General features: G+C 40.6%; 1 protein-coding gene across 2 annotated transcripts in view; it reads right to left on the bottom strand.

The window, feature by feature from the left end:
- The window catches only part of dlgap4a (discs, large (Drosophila) homolog-associated protein 4a), a 132,024-nt gene that overhangs the window by 19,932 nt on the left and 98,925 nt on the right, over window positions 1-13,167 (bottom strand). The window contains exons 2-6 of one of the 2 annotated variants that reach the window (XM_049580965.1): window positions 9,789-11,066; window positions 9,170-9,405; window positions 8,692-8,769; window positions 6,756-6,903; window positions 3,537-3,777 (exon numbers count right to left, since the gene is read on the bottom strand). In XM_049580965.1, the coding sequence (XP_049436922.1) occupies window positions 3,537-3,777; window positions 6,756-6,903; window positions 8,692-8,769; window positions 9,170-9,405; window positions 9,789-10,997 (1,912 nt within the window). In that variant the 5' untranslated portion in view covers window positions 10,998-11,066. Of the gene's footprint in view, window positions 1-3,536; window positions 3,778-6,755; window positions 6,904-8,691; window positions 8,770-9,169; window positions 9,406-9,776; window positions 11,067-13,167 lie in introns of both variants that reach the window. The other variant, XM_049580964.1, reaches the window with a different exon arrangement.

Below are 13,167 nucleotides of genomic sequence, written 5' to 3'. Positions count from 1 at the left end.
CAACGACGCTGTGAAGAAAAGATTTGTAGTACACGCCCTTGACGACGAGGATTGGAGTCCACGTTTTCGCCGTAACCGCTCTCTGCGAGCGATTGGTCAGTTCTGCTCCTCGATGTAATCGAACGCGGCCGTGATTGGCTGAAGCCTCCGTATAACGTTGTTTGTGACTGTGTTAGCGATAGGTGCGTTTCATTTTGGTCCCAGGCGCCGCGGGAAAGGGCTCTATAGTCTTTGACATAAAGCTCATACATATTCGATCCATTGTGACCGCCCGTCTCCCTAAACAATGGGGCTCTATTGAAATGGAGGCGTTTCCAGTTACTCCACTGTTTTCGTAAAGGCGAGCATCATAATGAATCAGGGCATGAAGACAAAACAAAAACCATCTGAATTACACCAAATCAGTCAATATAATGTTTATAAATAAGATAAACCTATCTTATAAATTTGCAACTGCTAGTTAAAGATTAGGCTGACAATAAATAACAGATTCTTCCTTATAACCCTGTGAGACAGACATCCACTGTGCCTGTAAATGACACATTTTATTTTTAATGCACACCTAACCATAACCCCTATCTATCTATCTATCTATCTATCTATCTATCTATCTATCTACAAAAATCTGTCTTAATATTACTGTTTGGCCGGCCATCACATCCTGGCTGAAAAATGCCACACTGGACAATCAAATTTAGCATATTTAGTACCAATCTGGCAGTGTTTAGTTTGATGACCAACTTAATTATTTCTCAGATTTTGTTTTGCTCACCATAGCCCTTAAATGTATGTAGAAATGCAGAAAATGAGATTCAAATTGCTATTTCTCTCTGCAGGAGGACCCTGTATCTCCCATTTTATAGTGTCCCTCCCACTTCTCAAACCAATGTTACACTGTTAAGTGTCAAATATAAATCTAGGTGTGCTGTACATACTGTATATGCTGTCATATCCACCCACCTCCTGCATTTAAAGCAACCTGTGACATGAATCATTCTATATTTATTCCAGCACATTTTGCACTCTGCACCATTGCACTATTATCATATTTGCAAATTTCACTGTATATATCTGTACATACTAGTCAAACATTTATGTTTACACTGTTCAGCTTTGTTGTTCTTGTTTGTAGCTGTGTGCATAATGGCCAATAAAGCTGATTCTGATTCTCATAGTTCATGTTATCACTGATTTTAACCCAAAATAGTTTCAAAGAACCTGTTGCATCCTGTATATACAGCAAATAACTAAAAATAACGGTTAGTATCAATAGATTATTGTAACAGTAAATGTGCACTGTGTGAGGCATAATCCAATGTAAATACAGGCTTTTAATGTATGAAATTTCAATGCATTTAGACACATGACGCAATGACAGATAACACAGGTATGACTACAATTGCAATTTATGATATAGATACCCCAGAGAGAATACTTGCTTCACTATTATTGGGTTGTATGATCATTTCAGTCATCTTTAATATGCTTCTGATGATAAACATAATGAATTACCATCAGGCATATTTGGACACTTGGCACTGTAGATACAATCTCATAATACTTTTAATCTACAAAATGTAACTAATCCTGCCATATTCTATACCTTAATTTTATTTTCAGATAATATCGTCCAGCTTCAGGACATTTTATACAGTGATAAGAGACAATTACACCTGCTAGGACAAAAAAGCTAAAGAAGAATATCTAACATATTTGTTTTTTCGTGTAAAATACTCTAATTTACTTCATGCATTCACTGCATCCACAGTGAACACTTTAAAGTCCAAATTATTTTCACTTCACTTTAACACAAAAACAGTCAATGAGGTAGTGACACCCTGCTTTGAGTGATCACTGGCTGCAGGCGAAAAATATTGCAGTGTGTCTCTCATATTTCTTTCAAACCCAGAACAATAAAATATGATTAATTTTAGTTTAATGGTGCAGCATTTGTGTGACTGATCATCATTCTTTTCAAACACAAACCATACTTCATGTAATCTACATTACAGACCTGCTCAGTGGAGACGTTGCAAACCAAACGGTAGTCATTTGAAAAGGACAGATGGTTGGAAATTTAATCAAACTCTCAGGAGGTGTTATAGTTGTAAGTCAAATGTATTTGTCATAAATTAAACAACATATTGAAAAACAATGCACAAATTTGGTGGCAGCTGAATGAGGTCAAACTTCTACAACCACTGTATGATTACATGAAATGTCTCACTCTTCTGTTGCATTCATGTACTCATCGATTTCAGAGGAGTACTGTTGCTGCTCAGCTCCGTGTTTTTGTCGCTGTATAAATATTTTGTCATGGACTTTCATTGATAAAATTAGAGCCAAAAGTCCTTATTCAGACTAAAATATAATTGCTCTCTTAATGCTTATACAGTGCAAAACTATTTTCAACAATTTTCTACATGTCACGTGTTAAAGGTTGTGTATTCCAGAGCTTTCTTTCAGCACAGAGATGATCCACAAAGCAAACTTATTAAGCAAGAAACAACCCTGGTAATCTCAGACAAAACACAGTAAAGTTATATTTGATCCATGTGCGGAATAATTTAACCTATAGTAAAGACAGAGGCAGACTATACTGACTAGATTAGCGTATGTGCTCCTTAGGTTTTCTATAAACTTAACATGCAAAGTTAAATTGTTAGCAAGTGTACCTTAAAAGACAATATGTTACAAATTCTGGTTGATGTATTTCAGTGAGTGCATTTACATGGACATGAATAACCCCTTTATGATCGGGTTTTTGGAGTATACTGTTTATGGGTTTGAGTATGTAAACACCATATTCTGTTTATGAGAAACCCAATTATGCTAGGAAAACTCCCAAAGAAACTAGGATGTACACAGGGAATATAAATAACCCTTTTTCTCTGTGCTCATGTAAACACCATATCCTAAATATGAGCCTAACTGGGATAAGCCTCATAAACAGGTTGTTCATGTCGATTTAATAGCACTCATTTAAGTCCATGAGTTGTTCTACTTCCTTTAAAGGACAATTTTCAGTTCCCTACAAAACGTTCATGTTGCTAATATGAAGCAGAGTTAATAGATGTGAGGATGGTATTTAATGTCAACCATATCCTCCCTTTAGGCTAATACTTTTAAAGGTATACAATGCAGGATTGTCAGTTACTGTTTGTAAAAGCTCCTCAGTGAAAGTAAAAGCCAACCCCTGATTCAATGTCATTTGGCATTTCGCCTCGCTGTATTTGCGTTTTTTTTAGTTGCTGTGTCTCTTGGAAGCCTGTTGCTTACAGTCTGGCACCTGGTTGCTAACTTTTTATAAAGCCCTGCCCTCACCTGAACACTGTGGGGGTACACGCTCATAAACGCTGTCAAGTAGAGGAAGTGCAGATAAATACACCGGCACACACTTCTAGTGGGTCATAAGTGATGATTGAGAGGGATTACTTCTGAGTCTTTGTTTTTTCAGAAAATCCTGCATCATATACCTTTAAAATCAAACACTATCTTCATCTTCTCCGTCCCACCTTGTCCTCACTGGTACTCACTGGTGTTGGAGCTGTAGCCTGTAGTGGTGGGCGGCGGTGAGTCTGAGTCCACAGATGCTGTATCTTCATCCTGGGAGCAGCCCGCCTGGATGGCCCGCAGGTAGCTGTGGCTACGCGACCGGAAGCACGTGGGTGCAGGCAGATCCAGAGCCTCCACTGCCTGCGATTCCCCCTCACAGTACGGTACTGAGTGCCCACAGCCCTGCCCGTATACCTGAAAGAACGTGTGCAGACTCACACGCTGAGGGCAGAGGGCAGACTGAGAAGCATGCATTTAACAGGTATATACCCAGTGGTGGAAGATGAAGTGCTGATACAACAATGCAAAAATACTCTCTTGTGTTATCAGCAAAGCGTACTTGAAGTAAAGGTAAGTAAGTAAAGGTAATAATTCCACAGTAAAATGGCCCCTGTGACTGATGTACCAACATACATGATATTATTAGACTGTTAATACAGATGCACCAATGTGTGAGTAGCATTTTTCTGTTGTAGCTGGTTGAGGTGACGCTAGTTTTATATGCTTTATGTAAAGTTAGGTAGTTAAGTCTAGTGGTTCTCAGCCTGGGGATTGGGCCCCTCCAAACAGTCACATGATGATGAGACCATAAGAAGATTAATCGGAGAGGGAATAATGAAAAACATATTTACAGTTCTTTTTAAAAACTTTTCTCTGATCTTCGATTATATTGTCAAATATTGGACAATTTATCCTCTTTGGGCCTTAAATAGTTATTCAAACAAAATTACCTGAGAAGTTTAGAGGGGGAAACGTCTCTTTGGTGGGACTGCAAACTCATAGACAACTGAAACATGACGAGGAGATCCAACTACCTCAAGTCAAAATGGTGGGAACCACTTTAAAGGGGACCAATTATGCTTTTCCTTTTTTTCTGTCATATATTTATAAAATGGGACAATGTTGGACGTTTATATTAAACATGGCCAAACTTTCAAATAATGAGGTAAACGTATATAAAAGTAATCTCAGGTGTCAGACTGTTTTTAACACTCTGTTGCCAACGTTTTTTTCTACTTTCGAGACAAGCTGTGCTAGCTTGTGACGGATTTCTTTATATGGTCATCTGCTCCAGGTGTGCCACTTCTATATTGCATTCACTGCTACATGTAGCTACATGCTAACATCAGAAAAACATGTAATCTTGGTTACCGATGTTAACTTCTCCCTGATTTTGGATCATACCCCAGCTGGAACATGTCCAGGTGTGAAGATTTTGGTTTGGAAGTTTTTACTGAGGATTTTTCATGGTGGAAAGTGCTGCTATTCTCTGTTACAGTCATTCCCCCAGCTGAAAGTACACTGCTACATGTAGCTACATGCTACTATCAAGGAAAAATGTAATTTTGGTTGCTGATGTTGTTTATTTCTCCTCAATTTCATATCAGTTTATGCTGAAACATGTCAGGTTGTGAATATTTTGATTCAGAAGGTTCTACAGGGGACTTTTCACCATTGAAACTGATGGTGTTGCAATTCACTACATTTAGATACAGCTTAATGTAGACAGGAAATAGAAATGACATGGCTAAACATGCTGCAAATTGAATTTGAACAGTCATTCCTGGCTGCAATGATAGTACAGAGACACCAAGGTTGACTGACCACTCAGAGCAGACTGGTTTCAATTGGGGGGAGGTCTGTAAGAGACAGGCACTTAAGTGCTAAAGGTTTCAGTCAGAGGGTGAATACAGGTGTTCCAACATAGACAATATGAGGAAAATACATTTTAATTAATTCATTTATTAGGGCAAAGCAATTTAAAGCGTGTAAACATGTTAAAGAAGAAACTCAAAACACAAGTATGAACCTGAAAATGAGCATAATAGGTCCCCTTTAAATAATCTTTATGTAATCTACAATACATACATTATTAATCCTTTACAATGCATTATATTTTATGAACTCAATATGTTTTTTTAATGGAAAAACATATTCAGAAAAGTAATTAGTAACTATGGTGGTCAGATAAATGTAGTGGAATGTAAAATTTAATTTAAGAACAATTAAATGTATGTACACTTTTCATGTACTGGTACTTAATGCTAGTAAATGTACTTAGTTACCTTCCACCACTGTTTATACCTGTGAATCAAGGTGCAGGTCACTTTGGAGTTTTAAGTGTAAGTTAAAATAATTTGTAACAGCCTAATGAGCTAACGGTGTGATAACTTTCCTTATTCAGTGTTAATGGTGTTAAAAAAGATTCATAACATATAAAAGCACATACAAAGAGGACTTTTCTTGTAGCACGGACAGCATACAAATTTTGTGCAGTATTGTATGAGTTACTCAAAATAGCTTTGTTTCAGTATTTCTTTGCTGCATGGATGTGTCACTGTATCATGGGAATATGCGCTGACACCCGGCACCATCTGAAATGTTTGATCAAGTGACATAAAAAGAAGTAGAAACAACCAGCAGAAGTATTTTTATGTTTGGCATTTTAGTGGCAAACATGAGCGTGTCGTGGGTGGTACATAAACACGAATAACAATCCCTCAGAATCAGCTCACTCAAAATATTGTAGTTTAGTATCCACGAATTCTTTACTCTGATTGACTTCACTGTCATCATAAAAGAAACTGAATCTCTCAGTCATTACTGGATTAATGTAAAAGCTCCCATGTACAAGTAGAGACTGATGCCACTGCGTCTTTATGAAAAGATGTTTGCATTAGTGCGGTGTGTGATTCTGCATCCCACTCCAATCCTGCTGATGAAGATATATAACAAGTTCCCTCAGGTTTACACTGAGGCATATGTCCCACTTTGACATTCTGCAAACACTCTCAAGCATCACTTCTTTTCTGCCAACTTATTCCCGACTGGCATATTGATAGACTGTCTCAGCAGACATTACATACAGTTAAATATTCTCTCACAGTGGATGCCGAATTGGAGAGTTGTTTTAATGTATTTTTTGCTCCTTCCCTGGCGATTTTTACTTTTTCTTTTAACGTGTCACTGGAGTCGATCCAAAAAGATCTAATTAGCCGTTAGGAAATATGAAACTCCATATGGTATAAATATTTATATATGACCCAGAAAAAAATACATTAAATATTGGTGCCATGGAAATGTTGTTTGATTTCTAATCTACAACACCTGAGTTAAACAGACGCACAGGAGGAAATGGTTTTTGCCAGTGGAATAATAATAATGTGATGCACACACATTTGATAAGATAAGAGACATACCTGAGTGCCCGAGCCTCTGCCCAGCGTGCTGGAGCACTGGCTGAAATCATTGTTCCTGTAGCGTGGAGGGGCCTCCAGTGGGCTCACCAGGCAGTCTAAGTTATCGAGGCTCCGATTGGTCGACAGCTCTTTCAGGGACGGCAGGGAGCTGTGGAGGTGAACGTGATAATCAGCCTCTCAGAAGTCAGAGAGCGGAATAAGTGAGGGCTGTGTTTAATTGATGATATCCAGGAGAAACTTTAAATTTAAATCACACTCCAAAAAGTTCCCCTGGGTATTTTAAATTAAATACTATTGCGATGTGCAGATAGTGATATGTGTGAGGGTTTAAAATAGCAGTGCAGAGGAAACAATGATTTATGAGTAGAACTGATAAATGTGAAAACTGACTTTCTCATTGATCTAGGACAGTGGTTCCCAACCTTTTCTTTTAGACGTACCCCTGCACCTGGGGCTGGGCAAAATAGAGACACCAAATATAACTCCATGGAGACCAAATACCTTGGTATTGATACTGCAGCGATTTTGTAGGGTTGACTATAGGAGCTTTCAGAAAGTATTTACACAATGAGATTTTTGATAAATAACCATTAGTCATATGGGAATAATGAGTATAAGTGGGTAAAGGCTAGAAAGGTCTGGTAAGTTCAGAAAGTCAACTTAGTTTACTATTATACCATCTTTAAACCCAGGAAAAGACAAGCCAATATCCAAAATCTAGGATGATATCTAGTCTCATATTACAATATTGATATGAAAGTGATGCACTGCCCAGCCCTACCTGCATTAGATGAACTCAAGTTCCCCTTTATCATCACCATCCATCTGGACCCAAAATCTTCTCACAGTTAACTTGTTAATGTCTAGGTTGGTTTGGTCAAGTTTACATTTGTACTACTAGTAACAGAAGCTAGATATTTATCTATTTTAACCATTTATTCAATATTTATAGCTAAATATTTCAACTGCATGTACAATACTTTTAGTTGTCTCACTATTTGAACTTTAAATTAAGTATTTTTAACTACTTTTTTAGCATTTACACATCACTTTTAGCCAACTGTTTCCAATTCTCTACCCTCTAACTAACTTATTTAATGCATTTTCCTTTGCAAAACATTGAGCCCTATTTCACATCCGGCATGAAGCAGCACAAAGCAGTGCACAGCGAAGTGCAAATGTCGTTATGCCATATAAATAGGAGTGGAACAGGTGCGTGCACACCTTGACTTTAAAGACAATGGGAGATGACACACTGATTGTTTAAATCCATGGCATGCCTAAAACACACCTATGATTAATTAAGTAAACAAATACAACTCCTTTGGCCCTGCACTTTACTTTCTGACCAGATTATAAACTGTTTACCGAGCAAAAGTGGAGTTGGACATGTCCTTAATGCACTTGCGCCATGCACTATGGATCATTTAAATAGGGCCCCTTGTGTTAAAGTTATAGGTGATTCAATATATGAATATACTTATGTATATAAACATTTTTACCAAATTGTTGTTTTTTTGTTTTGTTTTTTAAATCAGTTGAGCAACACGTACCCCCTGCTAATTGCAGAAGTACTCTGAGGGTACAGGTGCCCCTGGTTGGGAATCACTGATCTAGGACATTTTAGAGAAGTTTCCTCTGTTCTGTCTCTGCCCTTCTGGCACCTGGTTTTAGTGAAAATGTGTGTGCATAAGCAGCAGGGTGTGGTTGAGTGATTTGCATGGAAAATTTGCATGTTATGAAATCAGGCATCAGGCAAGAGTAAAGTACTGACACACCACTCAGGGAACCTGCAAGGTAAGAAGAGATGGAAGAGGGGGCAGAGAGGAAAAGTACTTGGAAAGGTTAGCCAAAAAAAAAGAGGTGGTGGGTAGTGGTGGTGGGGCAGGTGAGGGTAGGTGGAGGGCCACACTGCCTGCCTATGGATGGCACTGACCTCAGATGCTGCATAGAGCATGCACTCTGTAGTGGAGACCACAGATAATCCTCCCGCATGAGAGCGTAGCAACGAGGCCTGTCCGTGTGGATGTAGGAGTAAAAGACATGGCAAAATTTCATCTTCTGATGATTTTGTACCAAATAAAGATGATAATGTATGTCATTACTTCTCTCCTCTCATTAATCTACACATCTAACCTCCATGAATAGCTTCACTCAGCTTGTTTTGACCAAGTGCTACTCCAGACAATTATTTGTGACAAGATGCTGCCACCTGCTGACTACCTTTGAGGACATGAGAGAAATTTTCCTTCCCACAATTTTAACAACAAATACCTCGTCAGTGCTTATTTTTAAAAAAGAAAAGTAAAGAAAAGTAAGAGAGCACAAACACAACCATGGCAAAACAATGAGCATGATAATAAAGGTTTTAATTCCAGTTTGATAAATGTGATTCTATATGCTGTAGGACTCACTTGCGTTGAGGTGGAGGCGGCTGCTGCTCGCTCAGGGAGTGCTGGGTGGCCTTCAGGTAACTCTGGCGACGGGCAGTGGCTTTGGGGGAAGGTTTGGGGCTTCCCTCCGAGTCCTCGCTGTCTTCTAAGTCTCCCATCGCTTTCACATAGCTGCCACTGCGCATCCTTCGACAGGGGATCTCAGTTCCTCTAGCCCGGCCCCGACCAAGAGTTCCTGCCCAGTCCCCCAGTGGGACCTGGATTATGAAAACACACACATACTGATATGAGACTCTTAAAGCATGGTGTGAGGATACTTCTGGTGTTTTCCTTAGACACTGCATGTCAAAGGTTTGTTTCTAATTCTTTGTTTAAATACATTTGCAGTATGATTCTGTGCATGTGCAGCAGTGGTGCTTAAAAGAAAATATGACTGGATGAACATGATTTATGGGACAAAATCTATAACTGTGAGTATAAGGTGTATATGATAAAAAGAATAAGGTAAACTATCATTCAAAGCAGAAACCAGCGCTCAGAACTGATCAATAAAACCAATAAACCTCAGAGAAATTATAAAAGTATCCATGCAAACTTACAAAGAATGATGATGAAGATGAATACTCACTGATCCTCCTACCTGAAGGAACTGTTGTGCCAGGTCTTGGTGGCATGACTTTGATTTAAGCAGGGTCCTATTGACTGTAGCAGAGCCCTTCTGCAACACTTGCCTGGCCTGGCTGAGGGTGAGAGTGGACCAGGAGCCCCTCTTCACCAGTATATCATCCTTACTTCCCCTGGTTCTCGCCTCCTCTTCCTTGGATCCTACCTGCGTCGCCTGGCATGCCAGGAACTTGAGGTCACTGCTGCTTTTCGAGGTCTTGAGAGTATGTGCAGAAATGGTGTTGTAGCCCTGTGGGATATGTCTGGGAGGGGCCTGGCTGTCTGACACCGCTCTGCCAAGAGTCATCATGGTCAGCGGGTTGCGGTAACCTACAGCAATAGTGCCAGCTTTGGTAGTGTCAGTGTCCAGGGCATCGTCCGAGCTCCACAGACCCAGTGCATTAGGCCTAGGTCTCTGCTTTGGCCCCTCAGTTTTAGCCCTGTCTTTACTCTTACTCCTGCGTGTTGGTCTACCACCGTCCTCACCAGCTCCTGTGGTGACGCTCAGTCCTCCAGTGGAGCGCCCGTTTAAGCTGCCTTTGATTGCAGAGTTTTCCAGGGACTGGGACTTGGCAAATAGCTTCTGCACAGAGTGCATCAGGTGGCGAATGCGTCCTGGGCTCTCACTGCGTTGCTTCGACATACGTCCTCTATGAAACTGCAGCGTGCTGAAGCCATCACGCTGCAGTGGCAGGTGCCTCTCAAGCTGATCCAAAAGGTTGGAGGGTAACCGATTCATCTTAGCTGCTGCTGCAGAGGATATGGTGGCTGATCCACTGGTGATCATAGGAGCACCAGTAAGGCCCAGACCCAAACCCATACCCATAGATAAGGAGGTGGATAGCGCACCTGCTCTGCTTCCCTGCCCAACTCCACCACCACCTGCCATACAGGCCTGGGAGCAGTCGACCTGGTCGGTCTGGGAGGTGAAGTGCAGACGAGGGAAGGTGCTGCTGTTGGACACCTGGCTGAAAGGCAGCAGGCAGTCAGGGGTCAGGGTGGTGGGGCTGGTGGGTGTGCACTGGTGGAGATGGGGGTCCAGGGTGCCATAGTGGTTTATGGTGGGGCTCAACAGAAAGGCGCCGTGAGGGTCAGAGGACAAAGGACACAGAGGCTTCTGTGGGCATCCGGGTGGTTCACACGAGTCAGACAGGTGACGACTGCGGTTGGCTCCTAACCCTTTCATGGTGGCTAAGATGTCGTCCTTAGAACATGTCTCCAATCAGTACGGGTCTACTGACCTGAAAGGCCCATCCTGCAACGAGGAAAGACAGAAACGATCGATTAAACATGGAAATCAAGTCAAAGATCTGATGACTGTGTGGGAGCACATTAACATAAAACTTTTAAAACTAAAACAACACTTCTGGGCATACTCCTGTCACATTTTAGTTATTTCCTCTGATTAAACCGTTTTTATCCTAGTTTAGTGGCAGATTCTCTCAGGAATGTTTAATAAAAATGAGACTCTTTGTCCCCTTACAGAGATTATACTTAACAGTGCAAAACAGTAAAACAGCCATTTGCGTACAATATAAAGGCTCAGAGGGGGAGTTCTCCACATCAATACTTAAAGCTAATGAAAACATTAGAGTTAGAGCCCATTTAAAAGCGTTTTTCCCAGTGTGTCCTTGAATTTTCGGTACAGTAATTGAGATAAAAAAGACATTATAGACTGTCTCTGCTGTGTGGCGCATTTCACAAAGGCAGCATAACACAGCAAGTAAGCCATTGTCCTCTACAGTAAGTTCCCATATGAGTTGCTTTGCACACAAACCACCAGGTGGTGCACCAGTAGCAAGTGCACAAAGGACACTGTTAGGGCTGTGGGGGAAAAGGCACATAAACATTGCCTTAAAATACATTTCCACATTAATATGTACGGGTTTAATGAATCATACGTGTATTTATACAATCCCACTGCATGTTAAGAAATTAATATATTTTCTGATATAAGTGTCTGATTCTTCAAGCAAACAATGAACAGTGCTCAGACAGTTCTTGTGTGATTTACTGTCTCGTCATGCCGCCACTACACACAGAGGAACAATGGAGCCATAAGGATGAAAATCTAAAGACAAACAGACTAAATCACAGATTATTCTCACTGAAAAGGACGGCCTATAATGCATGAACTGCTCCACCATAGCAGCCGACCAGAAAGCCAGAGGCCCAAACTAAACCTCCACAGTGATGTACGGCCTGGAGCCACTTTGCTGACAATGCATAGGAGAGCGATTCTGTGACTCACACATGTAAATGAGCTTCATATTTAAGGAGCGCTATTTGTTCCAAAGCAGGAAATGAACCCTCATTTCAACAAATCATTTTTGGTACTTCGCCATCCTCTCAAATCCACTAACTGTGGGATAAACTGAGATTCCTTTCCTTTCTCAACCACAGGGAACAATAAATCTTCTCTAATGCCTGCTAAAGCAAGTATTTCATAGATGTATTTCAGTGGCATTTCTATTAGATACAAGCAGGGAAAAATGCTGAATTCAATCTGATAAAACTTCACTTAACTGCTCTGTCATTATTTACAGACTATGTATACTTTCTTTCATTTTTGTAGGCAGAGCTCCTTGTGCTGGGTAAGATTTGAAAATAGCTCACCAGAGAGCTGACGGGGGATGACAGCTCAGATGTACAGTAATGTTCATTTTCTAACTGCTTGCCTGGGATAAAGCCAAATCTACAGTAATATAGCCTCTTAGTCAATATGTCACACAGTTTCCAATGCAACCACAAAACTTCATCATGACATAGCCCTAATATTTCACCAGTGGAAAGATGGCCTTCTCAAAAAAAGGGGCTGTCCATGTAGTAGAAAAATGCAAATACTTTTGAATTTGGTGCCACATGACCAGAGAAACGTGCCAAAAACTGCAGTTCTTTGAATGGCTGCTTGAAGCTGGCTCCAGAAGCCAGTCAGTCCCCACAGACTCCAGTGTTAAAATGCCCAACTTTACAGAGGAAATAAACATGTTTACAGCCTGGTACAGAAACAGAGTTGGTCTCTGTAGCTAATTTTGCTGTTCATGACAACTGTACAGGGACTGAATTTTTCTATAACTCACCCGTTTACATTTAATTAAGACTTAAAGATATGCATAATAAAGGGTGGGGCTGCTTGAGTGACAGGCTTTCTGCCGATAGTGTCCTCGGCTTCTCAGTCAGATCCACCCCTCGCTTCTCCACAGCTCCAGCCGCTCACCCAAATATGGTCACTTCTGTCTCCAAAAAACCAAGATGGTGACAACCAAAATGCTGAACTGATGGTTGATGTCACGGTAGTTACATAAATTATTTTTAGAGTCTGTGATCCTATTCAGGGTCTCAGGGGGCAAGAGGCG

The sequence above is a fragment of the Epinephelus fuscoguttatus genome, linkage group LG7 (genome assembly GCF_011397635.1).
Source record: "Epinephelus fuscoguttatus linkage group LG7, E.fuscoguttatus.final_Chr_v1".
In the NCBI taxonomy this organism is placed as follows: domain Eukaryota; kingdom Metazoa; phylum Chordata; class Actinopteri; order Perciformes; family Serranidae; genus Epinephelus; species Epinephelus fuscoguttatus.
Note: the sequence above shows the minus strand (reverse complement) of the source record. Positions and strands in the feature narration are given on the sequence as shown.